Here is a 22191-nt window from a genome sequence, read left to right on the forward strand (position 1 = left end):
TTACTTAATCAGTGACAAGATGTGTATGAAAATAAAAGGCTGAGAACACATCACGTATGAGTGATCAAATACAAGGAATGTTTCCTCAAATCCTAGCAGCTTAATGTATAGCAAATGATTATAAAATTATGTTGTAAATTACTGTTGGTTTTTTTTTTTTTTAACTACAGGAATATGCTTTTATTTTTATTACAGAACCGTGCACGAAAGAAAAGGCTGAATATTATTATTGTAGCTGAAGGAGCTATTGATTGCCACAACAAACCTATAACATCAGAGAAGGTTAAGGATGTAAGTGTCAACATCCCTATGATACAAGATTTCTGTTCATAAGATGGGGCTTATTGTTAACAATAACATTTCTGTAGAGTAAATCTGTTCCCATTAAGTAGTTTATCACACAATTGTATTTTATCCTTGTGCTTTATCATCTAAAATTCCATAGTCAAATTAAAGGGCAATGTTTTCAGTGGCAATTAATTGGAACCTTTTCTCTTTGTAATGCAACACAGCAATTCAAAAGCATCTGCTTCATGTGTGCCTTAATTGACAGTTTGAAATCAGCTCAAACCTATATTTATAATCCTATTTTACTTTGTATGTCTTGTAAAATTTTTAATATTGGTCTGTCTCACAGTGAACTAATACTGTGTGCTTTGGACAAAGTCTTGTCCAAATGGTTGCTTTGCTAAAAATTTCATTGGTGTTTAAGATTAAAAAAATTTTTAAGCTGCATTTTTATGCCTTTTTTGTTTTTTTAAAGGGCTCATTAAGAAATAAATTGGGAAATAGTCATTGGTGGAAAGGAGCTATGATACTCTGGCTTTACCTGGGATTTAACTGTCCTGTGACTATAAGTTCTGTTTTCCATTAGCTGTCAGTTTTAGAGATACCTTTGACTTCATTCAGAATTGCACTTTTGTGAAGTAACATTTAGCATTAAGTGGTGTTAAATGTACATGATGCTAACATCTATATAAATAATGGTAATGATAAACCCAGTGTACTTTGAAATTCTTTGCAGCTTGTGGTTCAGCGGCTTGGTTTTGACACCCGGGTAACCATCCTGGGCCATGTGCAAAGAGGTGGAACCCCTTCAGCTTTTGACAGAATTCTTGTGAGTATTCCCAAATAACTGCTCATGCCACCACACAGGACAACTGCATTTTATTACTTATTTGGGGTGGGATGGTTCTCTACCTGATTAACTTGACAAATCCAACTGTTATCTCACACTGACTGTCTGAATAGCTCTAATTCAGAGTAGTGAAACACTTTGTGGGAAGGAATCCATGCTTAAGATCGAAGTGCAAAGCTTAATCATCCATACTTATGGATGTAAACAGCCCACAACTTTTTCACCTTACCAAGGAGTGATTTGTGGAGAAATCAGGACCATTTCTGTGGTTGGAGGCCTTGTGTGTTTCAGTGCCAGCTTGACCACTCAAAGGTTCTCTCCTTGCAGGCGAGTCGTATGGGTGTGGAAGCCGTGCTTGCCCTTTTAGAAGCTACTCCCGATACTCCTGCCTGTGTTGTGTCCCTGTCTGGAAACCAGGCTGTCCGTCTGCCTCTGATGGAGTGTGTGCAGATGGTGAGGCTCTGGCAAAAAGCCAGTTTATGTTATTTATTTACTACAACAGATTACTATGTACAATAATTGCCTGTCCTCATTAGGACATTGATGGAATGTGTTCAGCACTTTCCCGTGTTTGGGAATGAATAATGAAGTTCATATATGTTCTCTATGTGTTACTATTCACTATTCATTTGCAAACTATCAAGGAATAACAAATACATAACTTCTTAATGTTTTCTAAAATTTCATCTCAGAACTTCTGTTTTTATTGTTACAACAAATTCTTCAGATGCTTGCATCCATTTACATGTCATACACAAGTCAGGTTTCTTCACTAAAACTGCACAGTTTAAACTGAAGGAAAAAAGTTCACAATAGATACGTTGATTTCTTTGTCCCATTAAAGCTTTAGGTATTTGTTTCTACTTTCTTCTTCTCCTCCACCCTGTAATTTATTCTATGAGAGGTGGTAGCTCATAAATTGAGCAAATGTCAGTATTTCTTTTTTCACTTTGGAAATATATTAAAACATGGAATATACTAAATATTTGAAGTCCTGTATTTTTTAAACATACTGAGTAATCAACTTGTTTTTTCAAGACTCAAGAAGTCCAGAAAGCCATGGATGAGGGAAGATTCCTTGAGGCTGTGAGGCTTCGTGGAAGGTATGGCCAATAGCTTATATCAGTTTATTTGCTGTAGAAAGGAATAATTGTTTTGCTGTTATGCTGGCACATGACATTTTATTTTAAATATTTTACTAACTGTATGGTTTTATGGGTTTGAGAATGAGAGAAGACAGAAGAGTTGCCTAAATAGAATAATTGAAATTCTTACTTGCACCAAAACAAAGCAAACTGTAATTCTCTGCTGTGTCAGACTGGGAGCTGTTCCTGGGCTAACTGGTCACAAAGCAAAAAGCTGCTGTGCTGTATGACCTGACTGGTAGCTGCCATAAGTTTGTTTATTCATGAATTTGAGGCCAGTCCTGTGAGCTTGTTTTTAAGTAGTTGGTAGTTTTCCAGCAGTAATGTTGGAGGAGGTATTCTTCAGTCCTGTCCGGAGAGTGATTTCTGTTTCAAGTCATCTGATAATAAAATGTTTTCTCCCCAGTCTAGATAACTAATTTATTACCTGCATAGTTGTTTTACATTTTGTGACTCTTATCTTAAAGAATTGAATATTTTTCATTGTTCTCTCATTTCCGGTTTTTGCCATGTTTTGCATGTGCATTAACCATGGTGTCAATATTTAATACCAATTTTTTAATGTTTCTGAAAAATTCAAATGTTCCTTTAAAATAGCTATGAGTTTAAAATGTTACTATTTTATTTGCTTATCTTATTTGCTCCTTTGTTTAGGAGCTTTGAAAACAACCTTAACACGTACAAATTACTGTCGCACAAAAAGCCAGATGCTGAGCTTCCAAAGGTAAGGGGGTTTGTTAAAGTGCAATGCATGTCTGCTTTGGGATCCATTAATAACTCCCTTCAAACCTCTATTATAGCATAGGTTACAAATTAAATATTATGAAGATACTTGAAGCACACTAGTTTATTCTAATAATAGGTAACAGTTTTAAAGTGAAATACAATTGTAACTAGAAAATTGCTGAAGACAGTTTCCTTCTGTCTTGGATGTACAGCTGGTCCCAGTTGTTAAAATGTCTGGTCCTAATAGTTACTATTTTGCCCTCTGTTTCTTACCATGGAGAGAAGGAGGGGTGATAGTTTAAGATCATGATTAAGACTCTGAAAATATTTCAATAAAGGAGGGTTCTCTATTAAAAGAATTCTAAGCCTTCCTTTTGAAGGGTAAAACCACTCAAGTGTAAGGGCAAATACAGGAATTCATGGAAAGCAGTACTGAGGGCAGATCCATCACCTTCATGTGAAATAAGTCACTATGCATAATACAGTTTAAATTAAATAAATGGACATTTAGATTCTCTGTAGTTCCTAAGATTTGTATAAAAGGAAATTTGGATTTATTTAGGAAGCAGACACTAAATTTTGTGTGCAAACAAATCTTAGAAGGGATTTATTTTTGGTTTATTAGAAGTTTACTGAATAATTCTGTTTGATCATAGTTGGTCACTATGTCATCTCATCTTGTTAATTCCTCTTTTAACTGTGGTTTGTGACCATTTGTTACCTTATTTGCATAATGATGTTGCTGTTATACTTCCTAGAAGTCTTTTTCCCAAATAAATATTTGAGTAATGATGGCTGGTGGTAGCTTCTCAATATTATAAAGGGGCAAAATTGCATTGATAATACAGTAAGGTCCTAAGACTGACCATAAAGAGATCAGGGAATTCAGGGGTTTTACGTGGATGTTTAACATTTTCTTTGGCAGATCAGGTGTTTGGGTTTTGGTTTGTTGTGGTTTTTTTTTTTTTTTTGTGTTTGTTTTTTTTTTTTTTTTTTTTTGTTTTTTTTTTTTTTGTTTTTTTGTTTTTGTTTTTTTTTTTTTTTTTTTTTTTTGTTTTTGTTTTTTGTTTTTGTTTTTTTTTTTTTTTTGTTTTTGTTTTTTTTTTTAAGTACAGCAATCCAAATCCAGCACTGTTAGCCCTGGGCTTTTGTATTTTTTTTAGATACTTCTCTTATACCTTCTGTGATAAATGGCATTAGAAGGAAATGTAGGCCATGTGTAATTACTAACTACTCAGATTTGACCATACTAACAAAACCGTGTGCCTTCAGTAAAAGAGGTTGAATAGGAATTAAAAAGTAGATGAAATGTGCATGTCACAGGAATTGCGGAGAGAGCTAAGCTGATCGGATCAGGAGAGCCAGCTGAATGCTCTGCTTCAGCAGTGCTTCTGCACACATTATATTTTGCTGTTTGTGTTTACATTGCATTTTTATGCAATCCTTCAACTGTACAAGAACAAAAAAAAACCACCAAAAAAAAGCCCCCTACATATAGTCTGGTTTGTGTCTCTTTTATTGTGTTTTTTTTGGGGGGGGCTGTTGTTGGTTTGGTTTTTTTTTTTTTTTGTTTGTTTGTTTGTTTTTGTTTGCTTGTTTTGGTTTTTAATCAGATGAGATTCTATGATGGTTACCTAACAACTGTTCTATTTTTTTTTGTTCTGTTTATTTTTGTTCTCTTCTTACAGAATAAAGATAAATACCTTCTACCTCTTCTGCAGGACCAAATTGTTATAATTGTCATTCAAAAATATTTTTAAAACTTCCATAATCTGAAAATGTTTGGTGTTGGGAAAGATGCTGAGTGCTTGTGTTCACTAATGTTTTGTCAGCTGTTTGAAAAAACTGGCCAATAGCTTTAATTTTAAAACTTGCCTGTTCCTCTCTGCATTGTACTGATGATATACAAATAAATGCTGTGGTGCTAGAGTCTCTTTTCTTTTGCTTTTTTGTTGTTGATGTGTTTGCAAAAAAAATTCCTGCTTTAGTAACATGAAGCTGGTTGAATAAATAACAGTGGCCAGGTTGGGTGGAGCTCTGAGCAGCCTGGTCTAGTGAATGGTGTCCCTGGCCATGTCAGGGGGTTGGAATGAGATGATCTTTATGATCCTTCCAACCCAAACTATTCTGTGATTCTATTTTATGTTTCTTGAACCTGGGCTAGAATATAAAAACCTGAATAATTTAACTTGTAAACCAAATGTAATTATGATAAAGTCTTATTTAAGAACAAACATTCTTTTTTTTTTTAATTGTTTGTCTCTTTGATATTCTGCAAGTGGGAAAATGTGTCTGCTCCTTGCAGTTAACTTCAAATTTTCAACGTGTTTAGGGGCTTTGAAAGTTTTTTTTCCTGCATTCCAGTATTTAGCAATTGCATATTATGTACAAATTAACTATAGTGTGGAAATCAAAGTCCTTACTAAATACAATTTTCTATCTTGCAGAGTAATTTCAATGTGGCAGTTTTAAATGTGGGTGCCCCTGCAGCTGGAATGAACGCCGCCGTGAGGGCTGCAGTGAGGGTTGGCATGACTGAAGGTCACAAAATCTTTGCTGTCATTGATGGCTTTGAAGGCTTCGCTAGAGGGAAGGTCAGTGTCACGTGTGTGTTACCAAGTGCTAGGTACCCCATCCCACATGAACACAACCTTTGTTCATGTTCTTGGAAGGTATGTTCTGTCATACCTGCTGAGGGAACTGGCTCTCCAAGTGCTTTTATTTCATAAAGATCTCTAAAACCTAGATTGTAACTATTTCTCAACTATTCAAGTCTGTAAATTCATTTATGCTGAGTGTTGCTAATCACATGCTGCAGAGCTACAAAATGAGTTCAGATGAATCCTGCCTTTGAGTTTTGGTCAATGTTGAGCATCTTGAAGTTTTTTCAGAGTAGCAGATTAATCTCTGATTCTGAACAATGAGCTATTGCACATGTATTCCTTTGCTATAAGAAACTTTGTAATGGTGCTTACTGAGGGAGGAAGATTTTCTTTCCTTAGGTAAGTTAGATTCTTCTATTCACCTGTTTTTAAATGTTATGCATTGGTTGGTGTACTGAAGAGAAACTGAATGCAAGATTACTGATTTCTGTGCTTGGCTGGAGGCATAGATCCCAAAACTTACATCAAAGACCTAACTTAGATTTTTTTTTGCTTCACATTCAGTAGGAGTGGATGTGAAAATAGGATTGAGATATGAAACACAGTGACAGGTTCATCTTGGTCTGGAAGAAGAAAGAACAAATGGAATGGAAAGGACTTGCAGCCTACTGCAAGGCAACAAAGCAGTTAGGGTATCCAGGGGTAACACCGAAAGGGATTATAGTAGTTCAGGACAAATAGAGTTAAACTCTTGATGCTGTTTTCTTCCTTGGCCTCATTTAGTTTTAGTGATGTCACTGCCCACAACTTCTTCCAACAGCTTTTCATGAAGTAGTACCTGTTTTTTGCTGCAGCTCAAGAGAATGAACTGAATAATCACTGAACAAAATCTCTGTTTTTACTTTTATTCAAAGATTAAGGAAATTTCCTGGGGAGATGTTGGAGGCTGGACTGGTCAAGGAGGATCAATTCTTGGTACAAAACGGTAACATCAATATTTTTGTCAATTGATATGATGAACTCTAGTGCTTTATATAGCCACTGTATGATTCCATGTTCTTTTCTTCCCATTGAGTGTTTTTAAGTCCTCAGTTTTTTATATTGGGGTTTTTTGAGTTTTTCTTTTGTTCAAATCCTTGTGTTCCAACTTGGGTATCTTTATAGTGCTGAACCAGCTCTGAAGAGTTGGACCTCAACTTAAAAATTTCCAGGGGGTCCTTACACTTGAAAGAATTTGAAACCTGCAGTTTCCTTACACTTGACATGAGTCCTTATTGTTTGTCTGGAGGAGATACTTGTATGGATAAATATGTAAAAAAAACCAGTTGTGTTGCCTGCTGACTTTATGGTTTCAGCTTAGTAATGAATTCTTAGTGCTTCAGAGTCTGTAAATTGTTTTTATTTTTCTTTTGGTTTAATGATTTTTAGTACTCTTCCTGCAAAATATTTGGAGAAGATTGCTGACCAGATGCGCACTAACAACATTAACGCCCTTATGGTTATTGGTGGATTTGAGGTACACTGAAATATCTAATTATGTCTAAGTAGACTAGAATTCCTAACAAAATTAATAGTTTGGTTTGATTTTTACCCAATCTTCATGTAAGATGCATTTGGTTCTATGTGTATTTGATACATGACATAGATAGTGTTTAGAATCCTAAGTGTTGTCTATCAGTGGTTCTCTGGGAAGCTGGCATTCAATACAGTGCCTAGAACTGCTAAAGAGATGTGCTAAATGAATAAATGAGGTGAGATAGTGTTATAGTTTTTTGTATTAAAATAAATTAATGACTTCTGCTGTGCAAGTTTCAGTCTGTACTGTATCAATACTTAAAACATCTTTGCAGAAGTTCTTGACTCTTAGTAGAAATTGCACTATGGTTTCTTATTTAAGCCACTTCTCTCACATAGTCCATGTCAAAATCTGTTATGGGTCTAGAGAAATTTTTTTTTTCCTGTATTTCATGTTTGCTTTGTTCTAAAAAAACAATTAATTTTGGAAATTTTGATTCAGGAAAGTGTTTTGCCCACTCCTTGCAGAGAAGAATGTGCTCATTGCTTTTTGATAAAGAATGTATCTTCCTTTTTTGTCCAAGCTGTTAGCTATGACCCTAATTCAGGAATATCAAGATTTTTAAATCAGGAGTAACAGTACCTGAAGATTGGGGAAGTAGTTTGTTTTGTTGAAAACCAACTTTCTGTGCCTAAATTGTTCATTTTCAAGAGAACATGTGCTCTGTTTATTGTTTTCAAATATATGTCTGTTTCTAATACTTTCTTTTTTGTCTATGTTAGATTTTAGTGGTTCCTTAGTGCTCTGACTTGCTGAAGTGTGCTGTGGTAGAAATGGCTCCCCCTGTGGCCCTTCTCATTTTGTCACTCCCAACTCTGCCCTTCCTTTATTCATCCTAATTTTTCACCTGATGCCTGTGCCCAACAGGCTTACCTTGGACTTCTGGAATTGTCAGCAGCTCGGGAGAAATATGACGAATTCTGTGTTCCAATGGTTATGGTTCCTGCAACTGTATCCAACAATGTACCGGGTTCAGATTTCAGCATTGGTGCAGATACTGCTCTGAACACTATAACTGATGTAAGTCTGCTCTGGTGTGCATATACTAACAAAGCAGTTGTTTAAACTTACTTAATTGGCTACTACTGGATATTTTTGTAGACCAGAACTTCAGAAATGTGATCTGGGAAATTAAAATTACTTGATATAGCCACAGTCATGGCACCACTGTAGAAAAGAGAAAGTCTAGGATCCCAAATGCTTCCATTTAGTTTCTGCTGAAGCTACAATGACCTCTGAATTTTTTAAGTGCAAGATGGCATCTCTTGTTGTATAAGAAAGAAAGAAACCTAAAGCTGAGACTTGGATGATCATTTGCAGTGTAGAGGGGGAAAAAACCCGTGTTCATAATATAGAGTTGTAGTATACCCAGCTGCAGCTCTGAGGAAAGTTGCTCTGTTGAGAAGGAGATTCTTAGTTATGTGACATCTTTACTCCTCTAAGACAATACATAAAATCCGTATTTCTCAGTACTAGGCATTACATTTATTCTCCTAATAGCAGATTTAATAAATAGAGTTGAGACATGTGAAGTATTTTTTTAAAATATCAAATCCATTAATACAACATAAAGTAAAAATTGAATGTTTAATCTCTTATGAGGAAAAAGCTTCTCTACTTTGAGTGTGATAGAGCAGTGGAGAAAGCTGCCCAGGGAGGTGCTGCAGTCTCCTGTGGAGATGATCCAAACCCTCCTGGGTTGTTCCTGTGTCACTTGCTCAGGTGTTCTGCCTTGGCAGGGGGGTGGGCTGCATGACCTCCAGAGGTCCCTTCCAACCCCAGCCATTCCTCAGTTAATTTCAGTTGAACAGAAAGCTTAGTCAGTTGGACAAAAAGAGTTTCAAGTTGCTTTTGAAAACTAAATGACAGTTCTCTTATCACTTAAAGGTATTTGAAAATTTTAATCATGATAGCTTTTTCATGTCAAGGATTCTTCAGGTGCCACCAACTTTGAATGCACTACCATTTTTTTTCCTGCCATTCTAGTATAAATAATTTTAACTTCATCAAAGGAAACCCTTCAGTTAGGAAATACCAGTTTCCTGAAGTATTGCCTTGAATAAGACTGTAAGCTAACTAAAATTCACTGAATTAAATGTTTATTGACAACTTGGGTTGTATATCAAACAACTTGATGTTGTTTCCAGTTCTGGTAAATAAAAATATCTGTCCAAAATGACTGATCATGAACTAAGGTGAGTAAAATGATTGTGCATAACATCTGCTTTCCCTCTTTTCTTATCTTCATAAACTTTGTTAACCATACTGACTTCTTTTTATAGGTTATTTCATGCAAAGGAGATATGTAGTAGTCAGGCAGTTTGTGTTGTTTGCTTTTCTGTTTAAGTTTCTAGGTGTCATTTGCCTTCATTAAATATAAAGGTGTTTGTATTTTCAATGTGAGAGTTGAAAACTTTTCAAAAGCTTTTTTTTTTTTTTTGCTAATGGCTTTCTTCTGGTTGTTTTGCACTTAATTTTGCCTAGATTTTTCTTTGGATTAAATATGAAAAGTAATGGCTTAGCAAGATTTATATTCAGTTGAGTAGAAAATTAAATTTGGGGGTTTTCTCTTTTTTTTTTTGTTTGGTTTGGTTCGCCTTTTTTTTTTTTGGAGGGAGTAGACTTTTCAGACTTTTGCATTCGGAAGACATCATTTCAGTTTTTTGCTCTGATTGTTTGAATGTGATTCACAAAAACTCCCAGTGAAAAATGCATCCTTTCATTCTTGTGCCATGCTCAGATGAGGTGCAGTAGCAACTGTGCCCCTGTTAAATGTGACCAGATAAGCCCAGTACCTGTCATACAATTGACTGTCATAAACCAAAGTAGGAGGTGGACATGAATATCCATTTTATCAAGTTTATAGATAGGTTTTATTCCTGTTACCACAGTTAGGTCAATAAATGCATCATAGTTTTCAGTGCTGTCAGAGCACCAAAATGCTCAGTTTTTCAGTGCTGTCTGAACACCAAAGTGGCATCACACTCAGTTTTTCTGTGGTATGGTTCTTACTTGTGTGCTCTTGCCTCCCTCTAGTCAGGTAAGTACAACTGTGCTGGTAATCAGGGATTGTTGCTCTGTGCCATCATTAGACAATTGGCAGTTGTTTTAACTTGTCAAGTGTAAATAGTATGCTGAAACATTGGCTGATAAAATGTGTTAAAATTCTGCATTTAAAAAGAAAAACAAAAAACTGACTTAACAGATACATAACTTCTGAATGAGAGATTAGTAAAGGGTGTGCTCCTCACAAAGGCATAAACATTGCTCAATAACTACTTTAGATTCTATATCATGGGGACCCTTCTGAAATGTTCAATTTTTTCCATTTCTGTTTCATAATCTTGGCTTCAAATTTGATTTATCTTTTGAATAGTGTTTTGAATTTATGATAAACTGTATTTTTCACTTCACTTTTCAGAATATTAGAAAAACTGCTAATGACAGCATAAAGTACCTGGGAAAAGCTGGATGTTTCTACCTGAGGAGAATATGCCTAAGGCTGATCTTTATAGACATAAAAAGTTACCCTTGTAGGATTGCAGGATAAGAACATGAACTTCAAATTTTCTATTAAATGAAGCATCACTAAAATAACTACTATAATAAAAAATCTATATTTTCAAGTATGTTACTAATTCAATGAAATAAATAGGATATTAGTTTAGATGTCAGACCTCAGGGATGTGACAGCCATGAAATGAAAGGAAAGGTGTCAGCTAGATGACAATAATGGAACCTGAAAAAGGGAGAGACTAAAACTATTCCACTGTGTTTCTTTGACAATCATACCTTTCTTTTCACCAAAGGAAAAGGGGGTACAGATTGATGATTTGGTTTTGTAGAAAAAAAAAAACCAAAAACGTTCCCCGAGGAACGAAGAAAACTACAGTCAGGTGCCTTAAGGCACACATTTCCCATGGAAAACAGACATTACTCTGAGCTAGAAAGCTGAAAATTAGCCAGGCCACTAGCTAACCTGTTAACTTTTCATCTCCTTCAGTCCTAGTAACAGCTGATGTGGAGTAAGGGCAGTAACTCCATTCCCTTCAGTGGGCATTTGTATTTAGATCATTTTAAGTCAACAAACAGTAGTCTTTGCTTGACTGCAGAATTTTTATAAAGCATCCTTGGTTATGTTGATTATGGCAACAACCTTTTTAGTAACACAAATCCAATAAAAGGGTAGGAAATTATTAAACCATTTTATTAACATAGTGCAATATCCCTCTATGGCCTTACTGTAATAATTAAAAAAAATATTAGCATAGCAGTTGCTAAAAACATTGATCACTTATTTACCCTTTATAATTAAGTGACCATATATTAAAAGCATTTTAATGTTTTGCCACAGTGATGCAAAGATGTTGCATATAATCATCTAATGCTCGAGCTTGGTGAAGGTACAGTCATTGGATATGTTGGCTGAATCACTTGCATCAAATAAAATGGCAATATTTAATGCAAGTACAACATATCATAACTGCATCTTAACATATCATAAATGCAGACTAACCAGTTATGTTAGTTATTGCTCTACTTCTCCCTTTGACTTGTTTTTCCAGAAGTCTTAATATAAAACCTTTTAGAGAAACTCATGTTCTGCAGATCTCCAGGAAGCTGTGTGTTTTTACCAAACTGCTGTTACTTTGTATGTCTTTATTCTTTTAATGGAAATAAAAGTTCAAAGCAGCCTGACTGAGCTGAGCCAGGCAATTACTGGAATTTCCTAAGTGAAGTCTCAGCCACTCAAAAAACCAAATCCCAAATAACCCCTCCTATTTGTTGCTCCTGACTCTAGTTCTTCTGAGTTCTTTGGGTCTGAAAGTGCCATCTTTTAGACTGTGTTTCAACCTCAAACTGAAAGTATAGCACTGAGCCATTTCATTTACAAAACAGTGAGAAGAGAAATTTTTTAGAAAGTTGGTTTGTACTTATGCACCTACAGCCATAAATATCCTGTCTTCTCACTGAACAGGATCTGCTCTGTCTAGAACAAAAGCTCAGAAGGAGAACAGGAAGGGGGTTTACCCATAATTTTCTTCTAAGTTTTTCCTTAATCCAGTCACTGTGCAGATATGCCTGGAGATACCTCAGTAGGTAGCTAATTTTGATCTGCAGTAATTGGCTTCTCTGAACCCATTTGAGAAATCAAGAAAATGAGACTTCTGTGAACATCAGTTTCTGGGAGAAAGAGATGAAAACATCGTGTCCTATGTAATCAGGCTTTCTGGTGGAGAGCCATTACACAGGCAGTTTGAAAAATTGCCACACTTCATGAGAGATGCTGATGAGTTTAGATTAGAAATAATTGGAATAATGTAATGTATGTTTACTTAACACAGCTGAAAAATCTCAACATTTATTTTGACATCCACTAGGAGCACCTAATCCTTTTGACATGATGATATATTTTGTAGAGTTTGGAGTCATTCCAAGGACCTAAAACTGCTTTTCAAAGAATCCTCGAACTATACTTGCAAACTTTATTAACTCATCCATGTGCATACGTTCCTGGATTTTTCTAGGCCTACATCCAGTCTGTGTTCACAGAGGCAGATGTGTGATGTTGATAGAAACTTTGAAGGCATGGGTGAACTTTTTTTCCTTTCTCTTGGTGGAAATAGATGCGTGTCTTGACTTTCTAGGATAACATAGTTTTTTAAAAAAGTGTCTTTCTTTAAGCATTTTCTTCAAGTTGCAAGGGTTTTACTAGTTAACTTTCTAAGCTCCTTAGCATGTATCAAACTGTTCTTTAAGTTCTTTCTTGAGGAATGATTTCCAGTCTGGCTTTGTGATATGCTTTCCTACCCAGCTGCTTCAAACCTCTCTGCACACTTCACCTTCAGTCTGTACTAACTTGTACTAATCCTCTGCATTTCTTCAAAGAGCATTGTGCCAATGCAACCCCAGTGCACTGTTGTGGTATGTACAGGATATTTCCACTCCCCCCCCCCAAATAATCTCACCAATTGTATTTACTTGGGCCAATGGACAGCCACATTTACCATCACATGCCAGGAGTCATTAGCAGAGCAGCCCAAAGCCAAGGAATGTTTCACTCACACTTGTACCACTGCTTCAGGCCTTTGAAAGTTGTGTGCAGCTCTACGAGGCGCGTGCCAGCTTTGAGGAGTTTGCAGTTCCTATATGTGTTGTGCCTGCTACTATTAGCAACAATGTGCCAGGCACAGACTATAGCCTTGGTGCTGACACTGCCTTGAATGCTATTGTGGAGGTAAGACTGCATATCTTTTAAAAGTTAAGATGATAAAATGCATAAGATGAGGTTACTTAAAGACTTTGAAATGCCTGGTTTTCTTAAATAACTCAGTTACTTGTGTTTTTTAATAGTTAATACTTCAGTTTTCAAAGACTGAATAAAGATTAACCTTAGAAAAAATATGTTAAATGCCTAATTTTTGGGTACTATCTTTAGTTCTTCAAGACTCCTGCATTAGTGCTTAAGGTATTTTTACTAGGAATCAAATGTTTTGCTTTCTTCAATTTAATTTTTATCTTAACTTAAGTAAAAGATTACTTAGGTAAAAGAAGAAAGCACATATTTTATAAATAAATGCCTCATCTGCTGGGTGACCTAATGACTGAGCTCAGAGCAATAGAGCATTTTAAGTACATGATTAACACTAAACACATGAATAATCCCATAAACTCCATTAGGCTTAACATACATTAAGTGCATATAAATGCATGGATAGTATAAGCAGTTAAGTGTGTCACTGATGTTCAGCTAAACAATGCAGGGTCAGAACAGTCAGTGTTCTAGTTTTAGTCTACCATAGTTTTTTCCTTGGATACAACTGCTTTATGAGCTCTTTGAGTCCTATTTACTCTGCTTAAGACACAGCAAAGGGAACTGAGCTGAGATGTAATGCAAACAAATGAGTAAATCTTACCAGCTTTGAGTTTTTATCAAACCCATCATTAGCAAGCCATATAACAAAGCATGAAGTAATTTGCCAAGGAAGTCAAATCAAGACTACAGGTGCAGGGGGTTAGGAAAAGCAGGTTTGTTTTCCTGCTTTATACAGTGTTCTTACACAGAGAGTGAAAAAGCTCAGTAGATAACTGGAAGAGCTGTGGCAGCACACAGGGTGGCCTGGCCTTTGGGAGCTGCAGTGCAGCATCCCTGGGCTGAGATGTCCTGAGGTGTGGTGTGGGCTCATCATGTAACAATGTTCACAGGCAGGACATGGGTACTTCACCACTCCTTCAGCTTCCCCCCCCCCTTATCCTGACATTTATTCAAGTAGCTAAATCTTGGAATTGTGAATGATGCACCTTCAAAAGTGGTAACTTTGGAAACACAATGGGGCAACAAATGATTGCATATAGTGCTGCTTCCTCTTATGTAATTTTTTGGGTACTAAGTTAATTACAGTTTGTATGCATATCAGTGATGCTTTCTGTAAAACAAAATATGGTTGCATCATTTGAATTTTATTGTCATTAGGATGTTTAGTTAATGCTAATAGCAGAACACTTGATTTGGTGTTTCAAACATTAAGATTTCTCATTAAGCTGGGTCAGTTCATATGAAAGCTCAACTAGCAACAGAATTCCAAAATGAGTCCTCAGACCTTGTTTGTGATGTCTGAAACCTGCATCAAGCATTTGAGGTTTGGCTTTTCCAGCCTATAGTGTAGTGTATGAATTAATAATTCGTTTAAGTCTACCTGTGCCAATTTCATATTTGGGTATTTCTGTCACAGTAATTCTGAGAAAGCAAGAGTAGTGGAAAGTTTGTACTCCATCTCTTGTATGGTCAAGGACAGAAACCCCTCTAAGTAGATTTTAACTGATTAGTCCCATTGGCAATGACTGATTTACCTCCTTGCTTGGTACTTGGAGATTCTCAAAAGGCAGAAAATTCCACTCTCCTGCCAGCAGATGGAAAATCTTTTTAGAAATCTTGGGATTTACAAATACTAGAAGTCTCTCAAAATGGTGGAAGTCTTCACATGTATCTTTATTGTCTAAAGACAAGATTGTTTTACAACGTAAGTGAAACACATAGTACCTATCCAGTTTCAGGCAGCTCTTTAAAAAATGAGTTAAATTTCTCCAGTGCTAGATTATTCTGCAAAAATTTTCATGAAAGAATGTCTGCAAGGAGAAAGTCGAGTGCTTGGTGACACTGTAAAACCCAAGAGACGAAAGAAAGTGTCATTTTGAAAGACTGACAGAAAGTCAACATAGACTTTTGTAACAGAGTTTGTTATGGAGATACTTCTCTGCTTGGGATAACAGAATATCCATATTCTGAATAAATTCATGTGAATGCTGCACTTTTGTGTGTGAGCACATAATAGGCATATATGCAAATAAATAAATAAAATATGTATAAATTAAATTACATGTATCTTTTGCTAGCTTGACCTAAGTACCTGCATATACTGGTCTTAGTCTTTAAATCCATTAAACTCTCTTATATTAGAAATTCTAGAGTTTTTATATTAAGTTTTCTCATATATCAGGTAATGATTTGTTCTGTGATGTGTTAGGTATGGTTTTAAGGGCCATATTGCTCATAATCTGAATTTCAGAAGTAGTATTTTCAGTTAGCTGAATGAAGTTCTGGTTTTAAAAAACCATGAACTAGAAATACCTCAAATATTACAGCATCTACAGTTACTCATTCAAAAAATCAGAAAGTTGGGGGATTTTTTAATGTTACCATAATTCAGGTTGCAAGATGACAACTTTCCAGGTACCTTCAATTTTTGTTAAACAGAACTGGTATTGGGACACTACATCAGTTTCACAAAATTCTTCCTGTCACAAAGTGTGGTATATCCTATTTATTTATTTGTTTCTAAGACAAAGAAGAAAATAAGGGCTCTTTATTTCTCTGACTTGCTTTCTGAAAGGAAAATACATTTATCAACAACTTTAAAATAACTTCAAATGGTAGAAAAAATTCATTCCAGGAGGTCAGTTTGTCAAAAAGATTCTTGAGTATTACTAAAACCTAAAGGTGAATAGTAAACTATTTTCTGCATTTTCCTGAGTTACAATGTTTTCCTAAGATTCCTAGGTCTTGCCACACTGGAGATTGCCTCTGTCTTTGTTACTTTCCTCTTCTCTTAGGCAGCTCTAAGAAATAACTGGTTTCATGTAAGTAACAGATCTCCATGTAGAGAACATTCCATATGCTGGGCACAGTAAGGTGCAAATGGAGATTCCAGTCTTGTTACAGTAACTATGTACCTGTTTGTATAAAACCAAAACCATTTTAAAAAATGCACCAGTAGTGCTTGAATGAACTCTATTATACTGGAAATCATTGCTGGAAAGTAAATGGGCAGTACATGCTCCGGACTTAAGAAGTTCAGTATAGATGGGAATGAAGTGAATTCCAATAATTTCAATACTAAGAAGAAGTAAGCTTAAGTAATGAATAGAGTTAAAGAAGAGAAGTTTATTCATCCCACAATTCCTTGAAAAGCTTCGTTATATCTACTTGTATCTGTGTTAGAAAACGCAGATACACAACTGGTTAATGCCACTACAAACCAAAATGAACTCTTCTTTCAGTGTTTGCAGGAAGCAAGTATATGTTAAGAATTGCTAGTAGAAAAACATTTTATTTCTACCCTGGTGTTCAATGTAGGATTTATAAGAAATCCTTTATTGTATAATTATTATAGTTATATGCGCTATGCCGTTTCCGAATTCTTTAAAGATTCATTCTTTACAAATGCTTTATTTTTAACTCTTTTGTTACCAGTAGGTGACACAAAGTTGCATGACATACAAAAGCGTAAGCAGTGAGGGGTTGTAGTGCATACTCAGGCTGTGGTGTCTCTGAGCAGACGTGTGACCGCATCAAGCAGTCGGCCAGCGGCACCAAGCGCCGCGTGTTCATCATCGAGACCATGGGCGGCTACTGCGGCTACCTGGCCAACATGGGGGCCCTGGCAGCAGGAGCTGATGCTGCTTACATCTTCGAGGAGCAGTTTGATATCAGGGAGCTCCAGGTATTCAGCACCTTTTTTTGCTCATTCTTAAGTAGATCTAAAGCTGTTGTACGTGTGTATTGTAATCTGTGTACTTGAAGTAGTTGGTTCATGAAAGAAAGAAACAGCTGAGGTGGGGCCTAAAATCTGGCTTGTCATGCCAGTTCCTATAATATATAACATTATATAAAGGAGTGTGTGGAGGAATAGAATGTAAGAGAATAGTGCAGAAGGCAGTCTCACACCTGAGGAGTTGCAGCTGTACTAATCACCAAAGATTAGGAACAGCCCTGCCCTTAATAGGCCACAGCTGTGTCCAATGAAAAGACAAGTGCTACAAAAGACTGGGTTAGCTGGTTGAAAAGGGAGCTGCAGTTTGTGAGTTGTGCTGTGAGGAGCTGCCCTGAGAAATCACCGAGAAGGTTTGGAACTTCTGCAATAAGATGACAACAATTGGTGACCCCAAGTGATTCTGACATGATCCTGTGGTGATTCAGGTAGAGAGAGCAGTAAGGAGGTGATCCTGTGGTGGTTTGGGAAAAAGGTCTTAAATATTAAGCAACGTGATCCCAAGGTGATTCAGGAAGATGACTGCAGACCTAAGAGAAATAAGGTGAAAACAGGAGTGTAGACATAGACACAATCACTGTTGACACCCACGTTCACTAAAATGACAAAAATAATTATATTGGCTATTAAGCACTACTAGATTATTGGTTCATTTTTAGTCTTCTGATTGAAATTCAAATTAAATGAACAGACCTGGGTAGTTTTAAAATAAAGCCAAAACCAAGAGAACAGTATTTTCTTATTATGGTAGAGTTGTATTTAAAGGCTGTTCAGGACAAGAACTGACCAGTATGTCAGGTTTATTAGATACTGACTCTGTTACCACAGCTATTCAGAGCATGTCTGGAAGTGTTACTGAAATAAAGCCCTCAGGCTTTAAGGATTATGGATTATGGTGTACACAAGCTGATGTGGAACTTGTCTGCTGTGAGGACTTTTCACTTCTGAGATGGTTAGTGCTAGCTGCAGTCATAGGCAAACACAAAGTTAAAAGGATAGAAATTTCCTGAGAAGCACAGAGATGTGAAATGAATCAGAATTTATCCCCATGCAGTTGTTGCCAGGACCAGAAGTAAGGGCAGGCTGTAAACTTCAGTGGCAATTTTTGTATTTTTATGTATATCAAGCTGGATGCTGTAGCAGTATAGAATATAAAAAACTCCTTTGATTTAATAAAATCTGATATTTCTGATATAGAGAAAGATGTTAATTTTAACCCAAGATGAATTGCCATACACAGCATGTTATCCTGCATCTCCAAAAATCTTGATAATTTCAATTTGCACATAATGCGTTATGTGGAATATTCAACAGAAGTTCTCAGGAAATGTAGATTCATTAAAGTTGTTTCAGATACAGAGTTCTGTATGGATTTTTAAAAATACTTTTGTTTCTAGGCTAATGTGGAACACTTGACTGAAAAAATGAAAACCAGTATCCAGCGTGGTCTAGTGCTGAGGTAAGTAATAGTTGTAATAGATGGCATCAGTGATACTGAGCATTCCCAGCCAGGTAGGCTGCTTGGCCACTTGGAATGACACTCCAAGTCTATATTCCTTGATTGTTCCTTTAACTTGAGATTTTTAGAAAAGCTGTGCTTCAAAAGGCAATTCTGGGACCTGTCTGGAAGTGCAAGTCTAAAACTTCTTTCCCTGTAAATATTTGCTCTGTAATCTAATACTTCATCCTGTTTTCAGTCTGTTTTCTCATTGGGTTTGTCTTTTATTCCAGATTCCTTCTTACAAAAGTAGTGTGTCACACTATGACCTTTACTGTAAAACCCCTAAAAATCATGAGCCTGTTACTTAAAAGTGAGTGTGTGTGATCAGATGAAAATGTCCCAGCCAGGATTACTGCTATCAAGAAAAGGGAAAAGACTTGTCATTCAGTAGCTGCAAAGGCATCCAGTGCTTTAGAGTAAACTTGCTAACTGTCTGGCCTTAATTGTTACAGAAATGAGAATTGCAATGAGAACTACACAACTGATTTCATTTATCAGCTGTATTCTGAAGAAGGAAAAGGAGTGTTTGACTGTCGAAAAAATGTATTGGGCCATATGCAGCAGGTAAATAGAAGCCTACAGTTACAAACAGCACTACACTATTCCCCATGTGAAACAAGTCTGACTCAAGATAAGGAAAAAAGTGTGGATTTTTGTTTGTAGGCAACTCAGAAGGATTTTTTATCATCAGGTTTTATTGCAAACCTTTTTTAAAAATCTAGGAAAAATGCATTAGATTCTTTATTAATTTCATTTTTCTTCCTCTTCTGTCTCAATAAATAATTCCTCTTCTTATATTTAATTGTAATACCTTCCTCATAATACAATTATCTGCCCATCCATAATGTGTCTGCCTCTTGAACCCTCTTGAAGAGCAGAGATTTCATAAATCTATGCAGATGGGTGTTTTTGTGGAAGAGACAGAAGTGAGCTACTCCTTTGGCCTGTGTTGTCTGCATGGCTTTATCTCACTGTGCAGCTGGTGGGTGGGCAAAGGGAGGTCCTGATTTGGCTACACTTAGCACTGACCTGGAGGAAAATGCACAGTCCCCTCCATTCTTCTAAATAAGAATTAGAACTGATTCTGTGGGAATTCCACAGGTGCTGAACACAAATTTTAGACACCTTAGACTGACTAATGGGGTGGGGCTTTTGGTTTGTTTTTCTAAGTGAGGGAAATGGAAATAAGAGGTAGAGCAGGCCGTAAGCAGAGATAACTGCTAAAACAAACACCAATCCTGCTTTGATAAGCTAACCCAGAATTCAATTTTTGCACAGGGTGGAGCACCTTCACCATTTGATAGAAATTTCGGGACAAAAATTTCAGCAAAAGCTATGCAGTGGATCTCCAAAAAACTGAAGGAAACCTACCGGAAAGGTGCAGAAACGTTTGGTGCAGTTTCTTGTTACTGTCTTTGGTTGTCTGTCAGTATGTAAGACTCCTTCACTTTGCAAACAAATGACAATTTGTTAGTCAACATACTTCTTCCCATCTTGGTGTTTTTTATTATTCAGTAGTGCCTTTCTGTGCTTCTTGCTGTATGAGCATTTCCACTTGAGTGAGGTCAATAATTCAGATAGCTGTTTCATGATCCTCTTAAAATAGCCAGTGTGATGGAAGGTTTACATGCATGCAGGAATTGATGTTTGTATAGTTACATTTGTTCTTTTTTGTTTCATGCTGCCTTCATGGGAGACAGAAGGAGGTAATATTTAGTCTTTGACAATTATTGTAAAGCACTACTTCCTAAAATCTGATCTAAAACTGGATGCTAAAATTCAAGCATTTTGTTGTTTAACTGCACTGTTATTTCATTGCTAATCATTGAAGTTAAGCTAAAAAGATCTAATCCTATTAAAGCACTAATTTGATGTTATATTAATCTATTAAATAATCAGTAGCTGAAATTAGGCTACTGTAAGTTTTTGTTCAGTTTAATTACAGAAAAGTGGTATTTGCCCTTATACTTGTAAGAAAGATGCTGAATTACTTCATTGGTTTTAGGAAAAGTATTTGCCAATACCGATGACTCGGTTTGTTTGCTGGGAATGCGGAGACGCAACCTTGTTTTCCAACCCGTGGCTGAGCTGAAGAGTGAAACAGACTTTGTGTATGTATGCCCTGCCTGGTGTAAACACCTCACCGCAGCCTGCCTTGCCCCACTCCAAACAAACACTTCCCAACGCCTTCCTGCTTTTGCCTGAGGCCTGAATTCTCCCAGATCTACTTGGGTTGTTTGCTTCTCTCTTGCTTTTGTGCTTTTACTTCATCCTCCTTACACTTTAAAGTCTCATTGTGAAGTCTGGGACTCTGCTGTCCTGTTAAGTAACCTCCATGTGATTGCTTTTGCCTTAATGCCTAGAATTACTTTACTTCTGTTTTAGTTCACTGGGGCAGCATTTTTGTGCCAAATTGGGATTATGTTAAACACTTCCAGTACGACCTGTTCATTTCTTTGGGATTCTGTCCTTGATTCTTCTCATTTGTGTCAGTGTTTTACATCCCCCCATGATGGTCAATGCCTGATTCCATTCCTAAGGAAGGTGTTTGCCTTACCCCATGTATTTCACCTCCCTGTTTCCCCCCCAGACACAGGATTCCCAAGGAGCAGTGGTGGCTGAAGCTGCGACCGCTGATGAAGATCCTGGCCAAGTACAAGACCAGCTATGATGTGTCAGACTCAGGCCAGCTGGAACACGTGGCCATGCTCCCAAAGGAAGCTGAGACTGGAGCCATCTAAACACACCACATTTAGATTGTTGTCATAGATGCACATTGTGAGTAACAATGCTTTAGAATCGTTAAAGCTTTGTTTTGTAACATTTAAATTATTGTTCCAGCACTTTATGTGAAACAAGACGTTCAGCTGTCACACAGATTTTGTCCTGTTTGTGTGTTATATTTGAAACAAACCCTTGCATCTAATGGAGAACACCAGTACTGATACTGCCCTTTAACAAGCAAGTGCAACACCGTTCTATGCACTCCGTAAGTTACTCATCTACTGCACTTTGTATCAGAGTACTTACACCCAAAAATAAGTGTAGATGGCTAGTTCTTGTGTTGAGTTACAGGATGTGCTTAATGTTTCTGAAATGAAATAAAATACTGTTGCAAACATCTCATGTATGTGCACTTGCTTTTAAACAGCTGGGAGAATAATACTTGAAGGATTCTCTATAGACTCCAGTGAAGGAAAAAGAAACTCCCCTTTTCATTCCTCAGCTCTGCAGGAAGTAGTCACACCAGAGCAAGCATTTTTTCGTTGCTGCTTCAGGATCAGGCTAGGAGTTGAAATAATTTCCCATTGTACAGGAAAGATAAAGCTAGTTCTTGGGGTTGGCAGTGGGGAAGAACAGCTTCAGCAAGGTGAGATTCATAAGGGAGGAACCTGGCCCTTGCTTCATGTTTCCCTTTTCTCAGAGCTTCTTTAAGATCAACACCCCCAGTAC

At 36.7% G+C, this 22191-nt stretch overlaps 1 protein-coding gene across 3 annotated transcripts in view; it reads left to right on the forward strand.

Annotated features, from left to right (window-relative positions):
- The window catches only part of PFKP (phosphofructokinase, platelet), a 43171-nt gene extending 21310 nt beyond the window's left edge, over positions 1-21861 (forward strand). Inside the window, exons 8-23 of one of the 3 annotated variants that reach the window (XM_058042325.1) lie at positions 196-291; positions 1025-1117; positions 1466-1591; positions 2177-2241; positions 2938-3007; positions 5457-5603; positions 6527-6597; positions 7041-7128; positions 8056-8208; positions 13274-13426; positions 17025-17189; positions 18635-18696; positions 19191-19302; positions 20017-20116; positions 20744-20849; positions 21329-21861. In XM_058042325.1, coding sequence (XP_057898308.1) covers positions 196-291; positions 1025-1117; positions 1466-1591; positions 2177-2241; positions 2938-3007; positions 5457-5603; positions 6527-6597; positions 7041-7128; positions 8056-8208; positions 13274-13426; positions 17025-17189; positions 18635-18696; positions 19191-19302; positions 20017-20116; positions 20744-20849; positions 21329-21479 — 1758 coding nt within the window. In that variant the 3' untranslated portion in view covers positions 21480-21861. Of the gene's footprint in view, positions 1-195; positions 292-1024; positions 1118-1465; positions 1592-2176; positions 2242-2937; positions 3008-5456; positions 5604-6526; positions 6598-7040; positions 7129-8055; positions 8209-13273; positions 13427-17024; positions 17190-18634; positions 18697-19190; positions 19303-20016; positions 20117-20438; positions 20445-20743; positions 20850-21328 lie in introns of all 3 variants that reach the window. The other 2 variants (XM_058042333.1, XM_058042341.1) reach the window with 2 other exon arrangements.
- Positions 21862-22191: the final 330 nt, after the last annotated feature.

The sequence above is a fragment of the Melospiza georgiana genome, chromosome 1 (assembly GCF_028018845.1).
Source record: "Melospiza georgiana isolate bMelGeo1 chromosome 1, bMelGeo1.pri, whole genome shotgun sequence".
NCBI classification, from domain to species: domain Eukaryota; kingdom Metazoa; phylum Chordata; class Aves; order Passeriformes; family Passerellidae; genus Melospiza; species Melospiza georgiana.